This window comes from Amphiprion ocellaris, chromosome 20 (genome assembly GCF_022539595.1).
Source record: "Amphiprion ocellaris isolate individual 3 ecotype Okinawa chromosome 20, ASM2253959v1, whole genome shotgun sequence".
NCBI lineage: Eukaryota > Metazoa > Chordata > Actinopteri > Pomacentridae > Amphiprion > Amphiprion ocellaris.
In genome coordinates, this window is record NC_072785.1 from 16,203,066 (window position 1) to 16,224,469 (window position 21,404).

A 21,404-nucleotide genomic window follows, 5' to 3' on the forward strand; every position below is an offset into this window, starting at 1 on the left:
GTAACCTACCTTTCCTCTGCACACAGAGCGAACGCAGTCTATGATCTGTCCAGTTTCTAATCGAAAGGCTCTGCAGCGTTTCAGCTCCTGATCCCAGAGCTTCAGAGCACCGCCTTCCTTTGACCTGAGGAGAAAAATAAAAACTATTTCATCCTTCAGCCGATGGAAATCAAACATTAATATATTTAATATTAAAATATATATATTTATATCATATGTAAGATCTGGTAAATTTCTAAGTATTTCATCTTATTCGTATTAATATATCACAACTTTTTTTGCACGGTGCTAAAGCCCTTACACACCCACATACCACCCTCATAAATGTTTTGCTTGTGCTGCCTGATTAGACCTTTTCTTGCGACTGTGTGGGCATGTACAGGCTGCAGTTGACTGACAGCTCCCTCGCTGTTTTGTCGAGTTTGTTGCAATTGTTAGTGCTGTTTTTAAATACATGCATTTATACACAGCAGACCATTTCCTTGGCAAACACGTGGATATCTAACACAGGCGTCTCTAAAGATATAAAGCGAGTCAGCGTGCATAATAGTGTTTTTACAGGAAGCATTTTGACTTGTCGTAAGAAAAGCACAAGTGTAAATAACATTAACAAGTGAATTTTCTTTAGTTGCTCTAATTTAAGGATTCTACGCCTGAAACAGTGTACTGTACAGCTAGTGTTAAGTTTAAGCACTACATGATGGCCTCAAAAATGGAGTTGTCAAAGACAGCTCTGTTGTTGTACATGCTGGCCGTACTATAACAGAGGATAAAAGTGAACTGTAGCCCATTGATTTATTCAAAGCTTTTAATTGTGCACTAATGTTTAATATCAGAGTAATATTTTGGCACCACTATGACTTCACCAGCGTCAAAGTGGACAAAGACATGAGACAAACAAACATACTCAAACTAAACCAGATGTACAACTGTCGTCTAATCTTTTGGATAATAAATCCATGTACCAGTTAGTATCGAAGTGCCACACCCCTAACACCATGTAAGAAACAATAAAATACAGACCTCTTTTTACATATACAAAAGTTCCAAAGTTTCAAAATAAAAGCTAAAAAAAGTACCAGAACAAACGTGTCAAGTGAAGCGATCCAGAGAAAGCATCACGGACCAAACGATGCATTTATGCCAGAAGTCTAATGTCATGTCAGGATCTTCTGATTTAAAAATTTGACTGTGATGAAGACACAGCAGCATTGAAATGTTAATCTGTTTGCACAATTAAAGGGTGTGAATTAATCAGTGTGTCAGCTTTTGTAGTCAGACTGAGAAGCACCCAATTCCACCAAATTTTGCTGGAAGGTGTATGGAGAATCCTGTTTCTATTATATTTCGTTAACACTGTTAATTTTAATAGTAACATATAAGCTTTTCTGGCCATGACAAGTTGGTATAAAAAAGGCTTTTATGAGGGCAGTGTAAGTAGAAAATACAGTTGTAAATTTTTATCCCTAGTCAGCTGTGCTATTCATGGTATGAGAGGTCTAATCTGTGGGACCAGCAGTAATGATTTGCTTTATTTTCATTTAATATTATTTTATACAATTGTTATTTTGTATGGTTATGCGTTCTTATGCAGAAATCACTTCAGTAATGCAACTAGTGTAAATATGAAGCTCCAGCTTTAATTCTCCACTAGAAATCCAGACAGGCACAGAGGATAGCTAAAGGGGGTCCTTTAGGGGGTACGACGTACAGGCACACATACGCCAATGAGCGGACCGAGTAGGAAGTCTGGCAGTAGCTAGCTGAACGTGCCTATGTTGTTTTGCATCTGTATCAGAAGAGAGAGCATACATTAAAAGAACTTAAACTCATGCACGCTTGGAGCCCCTTTCTGTTCGAGTGTGGAACAAATCAGATGCCTGAAGTCCGAGTTGTTCAGTTTTCTTAGTATTACTCATCATTAATCATCTTGTATCAAGGTATTACAGCATCATTGTTTACTCAAAATATCCCTTTTAAATAGTGTTTGGGTCACAAGCCAGCCCTGATACGTAGTAGAATCTTACTGACATGTATCCTAATACATTCATTGAACAGAGAAGCACTTACGGTCTTTCTTTGCCTCCGGTGACGATGAGGCCGTCCCTCAGTGTGGTGTACATAGTGAACACGGGGCCCGTATGAGCTTTGGCCACTATTCTTACTAGAATGTGTTCCTTCCATACACACACATCCCCACTTATGGTACCTGTAAATGTCAAGTTATTCTGAAAAGAAAACAAATCTGCACTAATCTAGTGGCCTAAGACAGCAGAGCGAGCAATGCACAAACAATTCACAGCACATTTAGGCAGACAGTGTGGGATCAGTTGAGATGTAAAATATTAGCAGATTCAAATGGCACATGGCAGAAAATGCATCATGAACAGGAAAAAAATAAGTTAAATAATCAGACATTTGAACAAATTTAATACTGCATACTACTTACAGCTCCAAATGCTACAGACAGCATGGTCTGCATCCGGGCGTCCTCTATGGAGCTCAGCACACCTTTCTTGCTGAGCAAAGCTCGGCCAGCTAACGTCCAGAAACGCACATGTTTGATGCCCACAGAGACGAAGTGTGTGTCCGAGTCGGGCCGAAACTCAGCCACAAAGATCCTCTGGGTGTGACCGATCCGGCTGGCCACTTTGGCACCTGAGAATTAAAGCAGAGAGTAACAGAAGTGTGATCTATCAATTCAAATCCTCAAAAAATAAACAAATAAAGGGAAGAAGATGTGTTTCAGGCACCTTCTTGCCACTTCCAGATGGTGACGGTGTGTTCAGGGTCCAGGCCCACAGACAGCAGGAGTTTTCCTGTGGCACTGAAGCTGACGGAGCAAACCCCACCGGAGTGGAAACAACGAAGCACCGACAGCGTCTGCTTGGTCATGGCGTCCCACACATGGATGGATGGAGACGTGGCTGAAGAGCAAATGGAAAGGAGGAGAAAATGTGGCTAAATTTAACTACGATGACAGCAAAGCGCTTCATTATTTCCTCTCCAATTATGATAATTATATATAAAAAATAAACATTTTAATTGCATATTAAGGTGTTTATTTGTTTGTTTTTTTATATGAAGCTCTACAAATTCAATGTTTAAATTTACCAAGTAATTCTGTCCACTAGATGGCAGTGACTTCACATGGTCAGCACAGGTTTTCTTTCAGTGGTTGCTCAATAGTTACCTTGTTTCTTTCCTCTATTGTTTGTTAATTCTAAAAAATATCTTACCTGACATGTCACCGGTATCACCTGAAAAAGAAAAAAGTCGTCTTTATTGACAAAAACCAACAACTTTTCTGACCATTTTTGGTTGTTTTTGAGCAACAGTAGTAACTGTGACTCCAGCAAAAGCCTCATTTTCTAATATTTCAGTAACTCACAAGAAAAATATTGAACAATTCTAAAAGTTATATGTATGAAAATGCAATCACTAAAGGTAAATATTCTTTTCAAAGATTTTTAAAAGGATTTTTGTTTACACTGTGAAAATATGAATGGAAAAAGCAGCATACATTAAGCTCCTGCATTTACTCATGTTGGCAATAATAGTAATTTTCTTAATTAGCTTCTTTGTAGCACCGATAAGCTTGTAAAAGGAGGATTGCTGTGCAATAATCCCCCTGCACGGCACAACACAGGAGACAGGGAAGAAAAACAAGGCTGCTGGCGACACAGGAGGTCAACTTCTCACAAACATACCTACTTGGCCAGTTGCCACCACGTTGGGGAATTTGGGGTGTTGATTGATTGTCAGGCACAGAATGTCGTCACTGTGTTCTACATAGAAACTTTGGCAGGCTGTAAAAACACACACACACACACAGAAACATTAAATGTAATACATTCACTGCATTATGTTTGCCTTTCAGGTAGTGAAAAACTGTGACTAATTCTTCCCTCTTGCCTTCTACTTACAGGTTGTCAAGTTGAGGACGATGCCGACTGAGGCCGTGTGGTAGATGATGTCCGACCCCTCGTTCAGGTAGTGCACATTATTGCGGCAGTCATTGCCACGGTAACCAAACACCAGCTCCAACACAAGGTCCTGTGGGAGAGTAAAAAAAAACGAAAAGACGGTCTGAAAGTCAGAAAGGTTAACACCATGACAACCAAGATGTTCAGAGGCAGTTGCCGCCTGAGGAACGTCATTATTCGATTACAGCGACGTCACAGTCCAAAGAGAGGCTGTCTGGACAGGGAACGAGCAGACGGCGTCTTCAGCTGAAATAATCACATTATAAACCAGCGTTTTGAATCATCTGCTTCCTCTGACAGAGACAAGCTTCCCCCTGCTTACACAATGTTCACCATCTGTATAGCTCTTTATTCATTGCGTTTTGGTTTCTGGACTGCAGATGTTTTCCGCCTGACACATGTTAACACAAGATTATAAAAAGAAAACTCGTTTGTTGAAATTGATGTTTTTGAAGGAGAATATTCCTAAATTTGTATTGTTTGTTGTCCTTTAGCTTGAAGTAGTGAATGATTTTCGGTAGCTGAATTCATTAGACATCTCGGTTTATATATAATAAAAAAATGCATTGATTGGATGTTTTCAACTTCAAAAGTATGTTACGCATTTTGTAGTAACCACACAAGCCATGGGAAAATACCAGTTTGTCACGTGTAGTGGCGTCTGTAGATGTGAGATTGTTTTTACCTCAATAGGTCTCTTCTTTTTGCCAACATTGTTGGTCTGCAGCTTCTCTGGCTGTGGCAGCGCTCTGCTGACAGGAGGCCTGAAACAGACAGCTGGGATAAGAGGGCTGCAGAGGTGCTGTTTATCAAGCTGATAATAATAATGATCATTATGCTATAAAACTTATATGGATGTTACACTGTATACATTAAAGCTAATATTTGATCTCAAAAGAAAGGTAAATCCAAGTTGTAAAAATGTCCTGGCAGGGTTTTTATTTTTGTCTGCAGAGAGCAAAAGAAGAAATATATTAATTATCAAGACTAAAAATACAAATTAAAGTTACAGTGAAGTAAACTTGGACCTTTATTATTCTAACACATCTTAAGTCATAGTTAATCAATACACTGAACAATTTTAAACTGCAGCAGGTTTCGCTGAATCTAAAAAGTAGGTCTTTAATTACCAAGACTTTTAAAGTGACTGAAGGCATGGAAAACAATAAATAATGCAAAGACTGTATGGTGTGTGCAAACTATTACCCTGACCTTCTTTTACAGTAAGGACACGGTGTGAAAGGGGAAACACTATCAGGTATCTAACAGAGGCACACAAAGACATTTAAGTCTTCATATTTAATCCACAACTATCTAACTGAGAGGAGAAGAAGTCATATAGAAGCAATATTGTTGAGGAAATAACAGAATAGCAGCACATTAAGAAGCTTACCTTGACCCTCTTCATGGCAGCAATTACAAAGAAAAAAACAAGAATTAGAAAACAGTTTCCCACAGCGCTCACTGCTGCCCGGCGGACACACACGTAACACAACACCTCAGCCACTGAGGACATAAAATACAAGAGTCAGCGCCATTGTGTATCCATGACAACCAAAGTCTATTTCCATGACAACTGCTGCTTAGAAGATGCTGTGCGGATGCTTGACTCATCGTTAAAAAACAAATCTGGAAATCAATAAATCTGATGCACTAAATGTCTCATTGCGTATTATAATACTAATAACTTTCAGAATGCCTGTAAGTTAAATGGATAAACAACAGTTTTTCAAAAGACTCAAAATGAAAATATCATAAGTATAAATAAGTAGTAAAAATAATCAGAAAAAAATAAATAAAAAAGTATAAATTCTCTGTATTTTTCTACTTTGAGGTGCAATGTTAAACCTTGATCCTCTTTAATGGTGCTGTTGCCCCGGATTCACTGAAGTTTAAAACACGTTTTGATTATGTTGTCACTAAAGCAAATTAAATTCAAGCCCCAATTTAATTTTTTCTGCCCATTACCACATCCCAAACACCCAAAGGAGGGTGTTAATTTGTTTAGGAAGAAAAAACAATAACTCTAGAGTAAAGAATTTTTGCAGAGGAAACTTAACAGATAAATTTCACAGTCATCAGGCATTTATATAAAACTGCAAGTTATACCTCTTTTTAAATTTTGCAAAGAAAATAAATTCAATCTATGTCATTATTTTTGCTGTTTTTGAAAGCTATGAGGTGATCATATCATTCGTTACACCTCGTCTATGTCACAGACCGGTAAGTCCTCTTCAGCTTTTCATTGCACGTATGCATATTTTGCCTCATGCTTTTTTTTTTTTTTTTTTAAATCATCACATATGATCACAGTAACTTACCTGACCACCCCTTGTCTTCAAGTAGAATTAAAGAACGAAGCAGGATAATGACAGATGGACAGCCATTAAAGAAAGAAAGAAGAGCAGAAAGGCTGAGTTACTTCCAAAAGGCAGAGACAGGATGGGAATTTCACGCAGGAAAACAAAAAGACATTTTGTCTGAAGAAGGCAGTTCGACACAAAGGCCTGATAAGCAGTATTGTGTTACAGCTCAGGAGCATCCTGAGCGTCTGCAAAGCTTCATCCTCACAGCTTCAGTGTGAAATACCTTTCGTCCACAGATGGCTCTTTTAGCTGCAAGTGAGGTTTCACACCCGTCATTGGTCGCATGTTAGTGGATAAGGCCTTGATGGTGTAGTTGATCTCATTCTCCCTCGTCACATCGCTGTCGTAACCTGGTGAAAGAGAGAAGTGATTATTTCGTTGTAGCGACAGAAAGGCCTGACACATAAAAGAAGAATTTAATCTCTTGCCTCCATCATCCTCGCTCTCAATATCTGACTCCTCGCTGTCACACTGTTTGAATTCCCGGTGGCCCTCGGGCTCGTGGGCCCAAATCATGAGGCACGTGTCGCCCCCACCGACCGACACCAAGAGGCTGTCGTCGTGGGTCCATCGCACATTGGTAACATGTGTGCTGTGAGCCACATAGCGTTTGAACTTTGCATATTTCCCCTAAGGGAGACGAACAACATTTATTTAACACTTGTGACAATAGGCCAAAATTTACATAACATTTGCATAAGTCTTAACGCCTTAAGTCATAAGATGTTCAAATGATAATACGGAGAATTGTGCACTGTGTCGAACCTTGACAGGGTATCTGAAGAGTTTGACGTATCCGAGGTCATCTCCAGTTGCTAGCACCTTCCTGTCATTACTAAGGCAGGCAGCGGTCACCTCGGTGACCTCACTGATCACAGGCCAGATGCCCTCAACAGACGTCCCCAGGACACATGTCCATGTGCTCCAGTCGATCTTCTCCACCTGAACCAAGTCAGAACATAAGTAAAGATGTATTTATGGAGCACTTTTCAAAACTTGTAAAGCGGTTCACAACAATAGCATTAAATGCCAAACTGGAAGGATAGGAGCAAACTCTAGTGCAACTCCAGGGGCTTCGCTATGAAGAGCCTGACAGGTAATAACTAAAATGTTACATTGAACTCTGAACTCTAGAGACAGCCAGAGTTTCTAAGTTAAATTTTGTGGTGTACTTTGTTTTTGTTAGAAGATGTGCTGCAGCATTCTGAACCATCTGCAGGACGAATTACAGCTCATTAGGTGAGGCAAGAGTAGAATGATTTAGAGTAAAAAAGTTGTGAAGAGAAAAACTTGGATTCATTTCTCTATACTTTTAAAAGATAGAATATGTCTGACAAACCTTGGCATATTAAATATTCATCACTTGAAATCACTTTTGCACAGGTTTCTTAATAAATTCAAATGAGACAGTCAGACTTTTAGTGCAAAACTTAACATTAAAGTTGAAGGAAGCTTAACTGGTTGAGCTGGTGACCCATAAACAGGGGCTATAGTCCCGACGCAGAGGCCAGGGGTTCAAGTCCGACCCACGTCCATTTGTTGCATGTCTTTCCCCAAATCTTCAACCCACATTTTCTGTCTCTCTCACTCCACTGTCTACTATAATAAAATATCTTTGAGAAAAGTTAAAGATAGCCATCTTGCTAAGAGCTGAAAGACAAGACTAATGTCATTCTCATGTCTCTATTAAATAGGAAACAGTTAGCACCACTTGGTCTAACAATACAGCCACAAACTGTGTCCTCATGGTTCCAGTCTGTGGCCAAATTAAGTCAGCTGGGCTCATAGCAGGATGTTTTAACATAAAAATGAAACTTTATATTATAATTATGAATTTAAAGGCCCCTTTAGTGCCTCCTCTTAGGAAATAAATGAAAGTCACAGATGTCCCCAGAATTTTTTTGGCACAAATTTCTGCAAAGATTTTCATACTATTCTAAACAGACGGTTTCAGTGTCTGTAGCTCTGAGCAGAGCTGAGCTGCTGCTGTCCCACCCCCTTCAGGAAGAAGACCCCCTCTGCGTTGAGAACACAGTTGACCTCACGGCAGCCGACATAGATGACTACGTGTGAGACCAAGACTCTTGCTTCTAATTTTCTCTTTTCATTTTTCGGAGAAATATCACAGAATTTACAGAGCAGCAGTTGGCTTTAACTCGTGTGTTTGGTGGGTTTGTCAGACGATGGTGCAGTTTTAAAATCAGTAGTTTATCAGCACAGAGCAGAGGCTTGGAAATGGCTCTGAAGTGAAGGAATGTCAGTAGTATGAGTCTACTTTAAGACACATAAAACACAATAAAAATGGATTTTTACCACATGGGACCTTTAAGGCCTAACAAATACATAGAGTATACATAGTGAATTAATAAACAATAGCAGACCCTTGAAGCACCCCACTGCACAAATCCCTGTCTGTTATCAATATCCACCAGAGTAAATTGTCTACATGATAAAAAACAATATAAACCATATAGGACTGTGTCAGCCTGCAAATGAGCAGACCAAGATCAAGTGCACAAGAGACTAATATGAGGAATGGGAGGGAAAGACAAAGACAAAGGCATGACAAGGGGGTAAAATGAGATGAGAGCAAATGTAGAAGATGACATCGGATGCTCCACTGAGACGCGACCTAACAGCATCTATCATCTCTGACCCTTATTTTCTTAATGCTCCCCCCCGCTGTGCGCCTCGCAAGGTGTCTGAATGTCACCATGTATTAGAGAGACCCTAAACAGTATCCCACTTCCACTGCCAAAATTAGAATGATACTGGTGAAAAGTGGGCCGTGTTAATGCTTCACTGCCCTTCCCCGAGCCTCCTCTGATCCCGAGGGGAAAATGTGGGCCAACAAGCGTCACAACCACGGCTGCTCCTGCGCCTTTTCTCACCGCTTACCTCTGTAGCCGGGATGGTCTGCCTCTTGCCACGAGGAGCTTCAAAGAAAAACTGCTCTTTAGCACCTGTGTTGACTTGGAGTAGTTTTCCTGTGAATGAAAGAGCCCAGTGGGCCGCAACATAATGGTTATGAAAGAAATTTTGAGACCATAATTGGTTGTAAAATGCTCATTTGCAAGGATTTACTGAGATAACAGTATTCCAGGAAGTATATGTACCTCTCTTGTCCCAGTCCAGATGGGTAATATAGTTGAGGCATCCTTTGCACACTCCTACGCGTTTGCTGCTCATCACATTGTAAATATCCACAAAACTGTCTCCTGATGCCACTGCGAGGTACTTCCCAGCTCCTGAGCCGACAAAAGAGAACAAAAAGTTTCACGATTGGTCCACCACTTCAGTTCAGATTAAAATATCTCAGCATCTACGAGTTACAATGACTGTGGTGATTCTGACTTCTCAGCTCGAGCAACAAAAATTTCAGTAATGAATGATCCCAACATTTGAAAGATAGATCGGAAGAAATTTTTGTACCAGCGTTTGCGTTACCTTAAAAAAATACACCCTGATAACTAAATAAATTAAACATAAGCCCTAGACTTCTTCTCAAGCTACATTTGTGGTTGAGAGACAAAAGACCAAGACAAAATCTGGACTTTCATTTCCCCTAATTTGTCAATTTAGAGCTTTTAGCACAACTGTAGACTTGCAGAAATAAACATGAAAAAAAGGAGTCAAAAAGAATTATCTTTTCAACTAACCAAACCTAAAGTTTACACACTGACTGCTCCCCCAAGATGTGTGCTCTCAGGAATTCATGGGTGTTGGGTGGAGAAACAGGATCTCTTGCATTGTAGATCAAGGTTAAGTGTCCAGGCGAAAGAGAGTTTAGTTTCTTGCTCTCACTTTGTCCGTCCCCACTGTTTCTCATTCCTCTCTTGCTGTTTCTCTGTCTGGCCTTATTACAGAAAGCCATTAATTTGGGTCAGGCCTGCAGCAATATCTCTCCGACTCACAGCGAGAGGGGAATATGTATACCTGCTGAAATTCTGCACCGCATCCTACATAGTGTAAATTGAAATGCTTTGGAGGTCGCAGGGATTCTAGAGGTCTATTCACTTCTCAGACCAGATTTAAAAGTAGCTTTGTAGAGCCGTGAAACTGCGGAGGCGAACCACAGACCTGGAGAGAATCTGATATCAGAGATGATGTCCTTGCGGTGGTGGAAGGACACCAGGTCCTCCAGGGTGTCTGCGTTCACAATAAGGAAGCTGCCATCGTTCAGGCCCACCGCTAAAGCTTTGCCATCGGGGGAGAAGCAGCAGCATCGGCCGCCTGTGGAGGACAAGGTGTTTATTAAAGGCCCGAGACCAGCAGACATCCTGTGAAGAGATACACTCATCTGCTAGCGTTTCAGCGGTGACTCACCTTTCCTGAGTTTGCGTACAGCCAGCATGCAGTGGCTGGGAGAGAGGTCCCATATGCGCAGGGTTTTGTCATCGCTGACAGTGGCACAGAGAGGGAGATGGGGGTGAGTGGCCAGGCCCCACACTTCACCCTCCATGTGACCCTGCACGCACACACAGTCGCATAAATATTTAATTTAGTGTTGCTCAACTCACTCTTACAACAGCTGATGAATGAAGACAGGAGGCTAAAAGGCAAGAGCAATAATGAACTTTACATGAATATAAATCGTTTGTTTATATGCTTAGTTATCCTTTGTCGTATTGAATTTAATGTAATCTACATTTATTGTTCACATCTTGCGGCCTAACTAATTTACTTTATTTCTCTTTTGTTTTCTTACATGTGTAGCCATGTCCGTATAGATAATGAGGGTACAAAGTGTATATTTTCCACAATAAATCTATTGGCTCCCCATTAATTGCTCATTCTTTTCTACTTACACAGAATTTAAAGTCTGGAATAAGGAAATGCACACACAGGAACAGCAAAAACACCTGACTATTCTTCATATTTCCCTCCTTTCTGACAACATCAGCCAGCAACAACCAGGCAGACTCCTTGTGGGCCCATTTATAATTCCCTGATATTGTTGTCTGCCATTAATTGGTACCAGGATTCCTACATTCTGAAGAACAATAACTGAGTTTTTATCAAGGTAACACTGTTACTTTGGTTAGCCCGTTAGCTTTAGAACAAATGGTCAAAAACAGCCTTTGGTTCTGATTGATCCCATCCATCACAATGTGCAATCTAAAGGGCAATCAATAGCATTTGCTGTCTGCCTACAATCAAGGGAGCCTCAGAGACTCTGCAGGACCACTTAACTAAATTAACAATCTCCCACTGAGTGGCAGTAATTCATCAGTGTTTAAAACCATTTGCTTTGAAAATTTGCATTAGTAAGTTTGTAGGTTTTAGCCTGTTAACCATTCAATTGATAAGCAGTATGAAGCAATATATAGTCTATATTTCAGTTAGATTAAACTTTCAGGAGGTGCGTTTACACAAACCTTAAGGCAAATTGGTAAGATGAAATAAAACATGGCATCTGCTCTCACACACTTTATCTTGGACACCTTGTCGCTACCATCCCATCTGTACATCAGTTTATTGTACAGTTGGCCTATGCATTCATTTAGACACAATAGTGAAAATTTACTTGCACATTTAACACTCCACGGCATCAGCATTTTGCGACCTTGTGGTTAGTGCATTCAAGGACGCTCCAACTTCAGAAATGTAAGGTCTGAAGTAATTTGAACACATTTCCAACAAAATGCTTTAAAACAATCTTACAAGTGTATTACTGTGCGACAAAAATGTCAATGCTGAAATTCTGTGCATCCTCGGAGGACGTTCAACCCCAACTGTCAAGTTACAGACTCCCAAATCATCATAATGCAGAGAAACTACATTCCTCATGAATATCCTATCCGAGATAGTGAAGTACAGGCTGAACCTGATGTACTGCATATATTATCTGATGTGTGACATGTTTTTCTTCTTACCTGAACCAGCAGAGTGATGGGGCCACTCTTGTCCACCTCCAAGATCTCTCCGTTCTTGGTCCCAACCAGGATGTGGCCATGGCCCAGGGATATGGCACGTATGGAAGGATTGTCCTCCAGGAGCAACCCTGCAGAGTCGATGGATCATAGAATAAAGTCAGAGCTTGAACTTGGATGCAGGAAGCAATCCTCATTTGAGCTAAAAGCATCGACTGTTTTAAATGGATTTGCATTAAATGGGCGTTTTATGTCAATGGAGCATAAGAAATGATCCGAGGACCGTGGAGGACGATTGAGAGCAAAATGACCTTCTTACCTTTGGAGCCTGGAGCTAGGACTGCTCTCTTGATGGCGTACGTCTTGAGGCATCTCTCAAAAGTGTCATCCCACAGAGCTACTATACCATCCTTTCCTCCAGTCACAAATCCCTACAGGGACAAAATATGGCCACATTAATAGCTGCAATGATCTCCTGCTGACTAAACATGCCACTGTCAGCACAAACGTAATCATACATACTAAGAAGTTAAGCTGCTAGGTCGACAGATATGACTGGGGCATCACCATATAATATTATCATATATAGGATGCCACCCCACGGCATCCTAGAAATGGGTTTTTCCCGCCTTACCTCTTCCCTTTTGTAATGTGTTCGGAAGTAGAGGTAGCTGAGTTTGTGCAGTTGTGATTTGTGTGTTTTAATGGTATGTAATTCCACTTATGAGTTTACTTTCCGTTTCTGATATGCGCATTTGTTTGATTTCTGTGGGAGCTCAAGTTTGCAAGACGGACAATTTTGTGTGTGTGTGTGTTTTTTTTTTTTATCTACTGTGAAGTTATATGTTCTGTCCTGTACTGTATGTCCAATGAATGTTTCCCACCTTGCGTGGCACCCTTTTGTTGCGTTGTAGGAAGGAGACTAGCCCAAGTTTGTAAGATAGAAGAATTTGTGTGGGTTGTTTTTGTCTACTGTGGAGGATAAAAATAAGTACAGATTGCCTCCAAAGAGATCTATGTGTCGACTAGATCGTCACAACGCAGAGAAGAAAGCCACCGGTTACATTAGGAAATTGCTCAAAATATTCAATTTCAAGTGAAAAACACCATTTGATTTCATAAGATATATTTCAAAAAGGTCTCGCTGTGCAGGAAAAAATAGTCTTTCTGGGCCTTTCTTTTGTAACGTACCTTTTCTAGAGCGTGCATACTGAAAACAGGGCCGTCGTGGGCCTTGACAGTCTTCATCAGGAACATGTCCCTCCAGATGCAAATATCACCCGTACAAGTGCCTGAAAACACCATCTCCTCTGACCAGCCGTACACAGCACACATCATAGTCTCCGTCTTCCCCATGTTCCCTTTGCGCCCAATTAGTCCACCACCTGAAAGGGAAGCAGACAGTCGGCTCACACTCAGACGTTTCACAGCTAAGCCAGAGCTCTGCTTGTTAAGAGTCTGTTCTAGTCAACAGAAAGATATATGTCTCACCAGCTTTATGCCAAAACTTCATATGTTTCACACCAGCAGTGATGAGCTTGTCAGGCAGGTAGGGATTTATTTTGACAACAAATATCTTGTCCTTGCTTCCCCTGAAAAACAAGCGCACATCAGGAAATATGGAGAAAAACCTTAAATTAGTATATTTTTTCATGCTCCTGCACACTTAAGATATTTGTATAGTTTGTCTGTTCTTACACCTTGTCCTTGAGAGAAACAACATTTAATTTCAGCCGGATATTTATCGTTGGAGTGACACATTTGTTTGGTCTTAGGGCATAAGGAGAAGGAGTATCTTGTGGCTGTGAGCAACAATTCAATGTCCAAGTCAACAAAAATGCATGAGTTATTGTCACAGCAAAGAACAGCAGAAATACGTATGTTCGTATGGTTTAGTGGCTCATGGTTTACCTATTGGATCAGCTTTGTAAAAAAAGACGTTATAAAATAGATGCTGTGACTGCATTTTGTTATTTAATTATAACTGTGACACGAATTGCCGTATTGATTTTAGCAATGTGGGCGGGTATTTTGTGGATTAAACCTTATTAATGTGTCAGTTTTCATTCACAATGATTAGTTCTGTGAGCAAAAACTAAAAGACAAAATATGCTATAACAACAATGTGACTGTAGCTTGGTTTTTTTTTGGCTCCAGGATACTTTTAGGAGCCTCATTGTTTCGGTAGTCTGTATCTGTAGCTCTCCCCGTCTCTCTACATTCTTTCCCTGCACCCTCTTCAGCCTCTTCGTCTCATACCAACTCTTCCTCTGCCAGCTTAAGACAAGACAGTGGCACTGCACAAGCCAGACCCTGTCAGGCCCCATTTCCCTCTGTCCACCTCACCGCACTGCCCACCAGGGTCTGCAAAGGAGATTAGTGCTGCTCCAAGCTGTCCCTGAGCTGCAGCGAAGGCCTGCCACACTACACCCCAGAGAACAACCCGCAACGCACTACTCCAAAGTAGCCGGGGGGAATTTCAGTGGAGTAGATACTAAATATGAACATCAAGTAGGACGAGCAAGAAAGCAAAAGCAATGATATTTTGGGAAGCTTTCCGGTTAGTTACTTCTGGCTTCTTCTAGTTCCCAGATTATTCAACTTTACCTGCTGTCAAACTGAAAATATTATGTTTTTAAGAAACTGACACCTCTCATGTTTTTGAGAAATTCATAATTCAAATGTGGTAAGGTAATCCACTTGCAACAAATGTACAAGGCTGGGGGAGTGGGCCCCATATCTGGTCGCATGTATCGTTTACATCTAAAGTGCACAGCCACCATTTGCATCATTGTCTCTGGTTGTGTAGGAAGTCTGTCACATTTGTATCCCTGTCATCTTGGCCACTTCTCGAGTACGTCTTCCTTCATCTTTACAGCACTTAAAATGTAGACTTTTATACGTGGTCTTTATTGCCCATTTTGCTCCAGCCATCCGCTCATAAGCTGTGAGACTGTTTTCACTGTTCGCCTGGTACCAGTTTTTAATTATCCTTTTTATCGCTTGATTGTTTTTGCAACTGATTTCCTTCTGTCTTGTTTGTACCTTGAGACACAGTGCACAGGTGTGAAAAAATGAGATTTTCTTCATATGTTTCCCTGTGAAAACAACATTTAAAATATCAAGTCGCATTAACTCACCATGTTAATCTCCTTGTGGATGAATTAAAAGCAATTCTGTTTAATTAAGGATCTACAGTAAAGGCTCTGGGGCACACTCTAACCATTCAGACTCAGGCAGGGTTGAGTATTGCAGAGGGGCAGCCTTGCAATCTAAAAGGTAATTCCCTTTCTGTCCACTCCTCCATCAGTCATGCTGTCAGCCCTGCACAGCAAAGTGGCTTCAATTCAGCTCTCATCTATAAATGTCTATATTTAAACTAAAAATGCTCAAACAATTTTTAGAATTAAGATCGAGGTCTGTCAAAGCTTTGTGGGTGTTGGGACAGCAGCTGAAGGCTGATCTGCGGCCGTGCAAACATTGTAATGTAACTATACTCACCGCATGGCAGAGAGCTTCTCCCCCTTTCTCCAGTCCCACAGCACAATAGTGTGGTTGTCGTCCAGACCTACCGAGGCCAGACGTTTGCCATCCGCTGTTGAGGGGGAAAAAAATCGTTCAGAGCGAGCCAGACTTCGCTTTGGTTCATGAAAGTTTGGCCCTCGTTAGCAACATGAAAGCATTCTAGTGGGTTTGATCTACGGCAGGTGAGTCACTGACACTGACATAAAAATCACTGCCATTGCTGTATCTGGGGCCAATTAGGGATAGTGAGATGAACAGCTCTACCTTGATGCTGTCAGCCTGCTGTGACTAAGAGACAGCAGGAATAGGCTTTTCCGTGTTGCTTGTAAATTGGGTGTCTTGTGAAATCGGGCCTTTCTTTTATGTGTGAAATACGCTTTTTGTTCCTCTGTGAAAGCCGGAGGTGTGGAAGCATTTGCCATAATAAATGGTATGTGCTGTCAAATCAGTGTCGATAGGTGAGCTAAATGCAGCCAGTTGGTGTTACCTGAAAAATCCAGAGCACACACTCCCAGCTGGTGGAAACCCTTCAACACAGACATGGGCTTTAACGTTTCCGTGTCCCATATGTGTATTGAGGAATCTCTGCCAACCTGTACAGAGAAAAAAACATTCATATGTACAAAATCTGGTACACAAACCCACTACAAATGAGAAATTTTGCTCAGATAAAGATGGCAAAGAGTCTCCAGCCTTCCTGAGCTCAAAGGTTTTCTAAGGTTATTTCTGAGCTGAAAAACCCTGAATGTTTTATGTTAGCAGTTGTGGCAGCTACCTGGCCTGTTGCTACAAAGTCCTTCAGGGGATGAATAGCCAGACAGAGGATGTCATCATCATGGCCCATGTAGAAACGCTGCGTATTCTGTTGTCTGTTGTACACAACCCCTACGGCTGCTACGTGGTAGACTATCTCCCCGGTCTGGGTGTAGAACAGGTTGCTCCTGCAATCATAGCCCCTGTAACTGCAGACAAAACAACACATGGTGTAACATTTTGGAGGTATTTTATTTAGTTCCACTGTATAAAGACACTTCAAAATTCAAAAAACGTCTCTTTCTTCGTGCTAGAGTCGGCCTACCCGTGAATGAAGTGCAGTTTCACCCCACTCCCAGGAGCTCGTTCTCTCTTCTTCATAGCCGTTGCTCGATGTTTCTCTTTACATTGCTCTTTGAGCTGAGGTAGATCTTCTTTATAAACCTGGTTGCATGTGGAAAACAGATTTACAAGCTGTTTAATAAACTATGTGATTTCCGATGGGATGCACTTAAAGAGGGAAAATATGCCGGATTTCATCACAAACCTGTCGTCTATACGTGAGCTGTGTCTCCTGCTCAATTTCTGAGTCCATCTCAGGTACGTCTGACTGATCAGAGTCTGACTCTTCACTGTTGGAGTCTGCCAAGGTCTCTGCGGGAGGAAACAAGGTTACATCACAGCTAGCCAGTAAAATCCTCCCCTGCCTCTAAATCAGACAAATATCCTACTGCTCAGGCTAAAAAAAAACCACACTGCATCCTGTTTCAGGGGGAGTGAGGGTCGATCATGTAATAATACTGTGACATCTCCTATTTATTAGGCTGGCGTGCTTCGCGGTGACAACGCTCAAGACAAATGTATAAAAACGCTGATGCAGCACAGTGAAGCCGTGCCAAGACAAGGCAATAAGCAGAACTGGCAGCTAAGGGCGACTACTCATAAGAGCCATTAGGAAAATTAAAAGGAAAGGCAGTTAGTGTGTGGTTTAATTTCAGAGAGCACAACTGCACTCTGTCTTTGGAAAAAATATGACTTTGAAATGACAATGCAATTATACTTTCCAAGCTTCATTCACTTTTATTGGATTTGTCTTAATTAATGAGACGGCCATTCCTTCACAGCGCTTTATAGAAATGATAGTTCCTTTTAAAAAAAAAGTACGCGACGGGAGAAATCTAGCACATTGCTCTCTGGTGGTTTAGTACATCAAGTTCACGAGGCTAGTGGGAGCAATATGCACATTATGTAACAGGAGGCGACATTCATAAAAGCCCTTAAAATGTACAGTGATGCATTATTTCTTTTAATGGGGTGACAATAGCAGTCTTAAAGCAGCAGAAATAGTTCTAGCTTCAGACTGATACTAAAGGTACTTACAGTAACAATGAATACCCCTCTTTTGTCTGTACGTATGGCGCTAGAGCCAGTCGGTGAATAGCCTTGCTAAGCATAAACACCGGAAGCTCAGGGAAAAAGCTAACCTTGCTCTGTCCAAAGTTAAAAAATGTGCCTACCAAGCGTGACTCATCCTGCCTGTCAAACTTGTCATTTTTATACTTTTGTTTATGTGAGCAAAACAGGTTTAGCAGCGTTAGCAGGCCTTTATTTTTTAAGGCGAGACAGATGAGTAGAAGAAAACACACACACCACTTGCTTGATTTCCTTTGTGGTGCAGGGGATTAAATCCTCCAAACATCCATCTTATTGAAAATAGTATAAAATAGATCTGAGGCACAATTCCCTGAACAGCCTCTGGAGTTATATACCCAATCATCCAGTGTCCATGAGGTAAAGTATACACCGGTCTGACAAACAGATCTTTGAAGGCTGGAATGGTGGAACATCACTCTGCTATTTGAAAAGTGAACAAAGAAAGTCCAGGTGTCCTTCATTTCGCAAATATGAAACATACTCTGGCCTCGTACTGGTACACTGGAAATGAGAAGGTTCAAATTTCCAGAGGATGAGGTGACTTGAGGTCATCCCTTCTGAAACATGAAGCCTAATAGATAACTAAATTTGAAATAGTAAATGCATATCTTGTCCTTCTTTCTTCTGGTTTATATGTATTTGGATAAATAGCTATGTTTTATAATATTTATATGTGCTGCTGAGAGGGTGTTTTCAAGGACTGGTGATGTCAGTATGCTTTGGGGAAACACTGTATCTAAGCTTTACTTCACTTCATGACTACCATGCCTCGAGAAAGGTCTTGTGACCAAAACATCAACTTTTGAACAAATCCACAATATCAGCAGAGGTCAAATATGTGTGCAGGAAAGACTTATCTTGAGTAACTTTGGAAAAAGGCAAACAAACCGTTCTCTCTTCTTCTTCTGTTTTTGCTAACCAAATTATTCACCTTCTGGCCCCAACTTTATATTTAACACACAGACAGAGGAGTGGTATCATCATTTACCTCTAAGTAAAACAATGACCACTATTTTCGGGCTGCACAGTGGCGTAGTGGTTAGCACTTTCGCCTTGCAGCAAGAAGGTCCCTGGTTCGCGTCCCGGCTTTCCCGGGATCTTTCTGCATGGAGTTTGCATGTTCTCCCTGTGCATGCGTGGGTTCTCTCCGGGTACTCCGGCTTCCTCCCACAGTCCAAAAATATGCTGAGGTTAATTGATTACTCTAAATTGCCCGTAGGTGTGAATGTGTGAGTGATTGTTTGTCTATATATGTAGCCCTGCGACAGACTGGCGACCTGTCTAGGGTGTCCCCTGCCTTCGCCCGAGTCAGCTGGGATAGGCTCCAGCTCCCCCCGCGACCCTAGTGAGGATTAAGCGGTGTATAGATAATGGATGGATGGATGGATGGATGGACCACTATTTTCCACTTGTTTGACCAGGAGATTGAGTAGACAAAATTTCCATCAGGGTCCTACACTTAGCCTAATTTGATAATGTCTTGTTGGCAGGAGCCACCGATTTTGAGAAATAAGTAATATCAGTAATGCAAGTCAGCAGCTGCATTAAAATGTAACGCTGCAATATTCCTAAATGGACTGATCAGAAGTTAAATCTGCATTTTTAGGGGAAATAAATCCCCATGTTATGGTAAGCACAGTGACATAAATAGCGACTGGATAAGAGTATTATCTCACCTTGTGGTGCTATATGGAGAGCCTCTTTAGATTTTCTTTCAGGAACAAACTTCCACTGGAACACCGAGTGATCTGCACCGCCAATCGTTATGACCCACTGGTAGTCATGTGACCATCTAGCGTTGGTTATATGAGCTGAGTGACCTAAGTACTTTTTAAATTTTGCACCTGAAATCAAGAGGAAACACATCAGAAATTTGCTCATTTCAAAATGTCTGTGATTAGCTTTTTCCAATATTCCGTCTTTACCTTTTTTTACACATGGATATCGTAAAAGTTTGACTAGTCCATAGTCGTCAGCTGTTACTAAGACTTGATTGTTATAGTTGGCATCCACAGAGTTGATGTCATTGATATCTGAGTACTTGGGCCATATTCCATTAACTTCAGGGCCCAACACACACGTCCAGGAAGCCCACTGCACCAGCTTCAGCTCCTCCCTGTTGGTCACCTCCTTCCCACCTCAATAAAAGACAGAAACATTTTATCTCACAAAGCAGCTCCTTGAAGAAACACAACTCTTCTGGGAGCACACAACAGCCCGAATGTTCTCGTACTTACTTGGCATCCTGTAGAAGAGCCTCCTGCCGCTGCCGTCATTGGTCTGCAGGTACTTGCTGTCCGTGGACCAGTCCATGTGTGTGATGAAGCTGCTGGAGCCGATGCACTCGCCCACTTTCTTGTACCTCTGCACAACACCGTAGATGTCCACTGAGTTATCATTAGAGCCGACAGCCAAGTGAGCCCCATCGGGGGAGTACTTCAGCTCATGGATGGCCTCCTTCCTGTCCTTGATGTGTACCACCTCTGTCATATCTCTGGAGGGAAGCAGACAAATGCATCTTGAATCAAGAGCTAAAATGGACGCGAAATAATGGAGCCCTTCATTTCAGCAGGTATTCAGTGAGGATCAAAATCTCCCCTTTGAATCGTGTGCCCACCTGACTCTTAAAACGGTGAATGAGCCATCCTTCATTCCCAGCGCCAGGTGAATACCGTCAGTGCTCACGGCTGCACAGCGAATAGGCTCCTCCATGTTACAGCGAGCAATCAGTGCATGATCTATAAGGCTCCATATCCTTTAGACACAGAAGAGTAGGAAAAATGAAAAAGGAAAGGCAGCAATGGAATTACACAGAATCAAACCACCAGAGCAGAGGAGCAGCCGGTAAAATAGTCTGCCAAGATAATAATGAAAAAGCAATAAGGGTTGGCGCCTTTTTCCTGTTATGGATTTGTTTTATGACTACACACTGACAGTTAAAAATGTTTCATAAGAGTATTTTTTGCAGTAAGACCATACAGCAACAACAAAAACATTTTATTAAGCACAACTTCACAATCAATTCGCCACAAAGACAGGTGACAAATAAAAAAGAAAAAATAATCTGAACCCTCAAAGAGAGGGGATCTGGTAGCTCTGTTCTGTTGTCGGACGCATTTTGCCAGCATGGCGTGGGTCCGCTTGTCTTCTTAGAGGGAAGGGACAGATCAATACAAAGTTATTATGAAAGACCATCTTTATCCTGTGGTGAAAAGTTCTCTCTTGAAGTAAGTCAACTCCTCTAGGATAGTAATGCCCCCATCCATAAGGCACAAGGAGTCACTGAATGGTTTGATGAGGCAGAATGATTCACAGTCACCAGCTTTCAACATACATTGAGCACCAGTGGAAGTTTTTGGGCCCACATGTTAGACAGCACTCTCCACCACCATCTTGAAAACATCAAATGAGGAAATATCTTTTGGAAGAATGGTGCTCAATCCCTTCAACAGCATTTCAAAGACCTG

General features: G+C 41.4%; 1 protein-coding gene across 2 annotated transcripts in view; it reads right to left on the reverse strand.

Moving 5' to 3' along the window:
• eml5 (EMAP like 5) overlaps window positions 1-21,404 on the reverse strand; it is a 46,610-nt gene that overhangs the window by 8,282 nt on the left and 16,924 nt on the right. Inside the window, exons 8-37 of one of the 2 annotated variants that reach the window (XM_055006101.1) lie at window positions 20,555-20,692; window positions 20,175-20,431; window positions 19,863-20,075; window positions 19,614-19,781; window positions 17,051-17,157; window positions 16,829-16,947; window positions 16,526-16,712; window positions 16,238-16,343; window positions 15,727-15,820; window positions 13,717-13,817; window positions 13,417-13,610; window positions 12,545-12,656; window positions 12,229-12,356; window positions 10,679-10,820; window positions 10,433-10,585; window positions 9,469-9,600; window positions 9,251-9,339; window positions 7,118-7,294; window positions 6,781-6,982; window positions 6,576-6,702; window positions 6,308-6,322; window positions 5,835-5,843; window positions 4,672-4,750; window positions 3,927-4,056; window positions 3,711-3,809; window positions 3,240-3,260; window positions 2,754-2,927; window positions 2,450-2,658; window positions 2,071-2,228; window positions 10-124 (exon numbers count right to left, since the gene is read on the reverse strand). In XM_055006101.1, the coding sequence (XP_054862076.1) occupies window positions 10-124; window positions 2,071-2,228; window positions 2,450-2,658; window positions 2,754-2,927; window positions 3,240-3,260; window positions 3,711-3,809; window positions 3,927-4,056; window positions 4,672-4,750; window positions 5,835-5,843; window positions 6,308-6,322; window positions 6,576-6,702; window positions 6,781-6,982; window positions 7,118-7,294; window positions 9,251-9,339; window positions 9,469-9,600; window positions 10,433-10,585; window positions 10,679-10,820; window positions 12,229-12,356; window positions 12,545-12,656; window positions 13,417-13,610; window positions 13,717-13,817; window positions 15,727-15,820; window positions 16,238-16,343; window positions 16,526-16,712; window positions 16,829-16,947; window positions 17,051-17,157; window positions 19,614-19,781; window positions 19,863-20,075; window positions 20,175-20,431; window positions 20,555-20,692 (3,955 nt within the window). Of the gene's footprint in view, window positions 1-9; window positions 125-2,070; window positions 2,229-2,449; window positions 2,659-2,753; window positions 2,928-3,239; window positions 3,261-3,710; window positions 3,810-3,926; window positions 4,057-4,671; window positions 5,389-5,834; window positions 5,844-6,307; window positions 6,323-6,575; window positions 6,703-6,780; window positions 6,983-7,117; window positions 7,295-9,250; window positions 9,340-9,468; window positions 9,601-10,432; window positions 10,586-10,678; window positions 10,821-12,228; window positions 12,357-12,544; window positions 12,657-13,416; window positions 13,611-13,716; window positions 13,818-15,726; window positions 15,821-16,237; window positions 16,344-16,525; window positions 16,713-16,828; window positions 16,948-17,050; window positions 17,158-19,613; window positions 19,782-19,862; window positions 20,076-20,174; window positions 20,432-20,554; window positions 20,693-21,404 lie in introns of those variants that run through there. The other variant, XM_055006100.1, reaches the window with a different exon arrangement.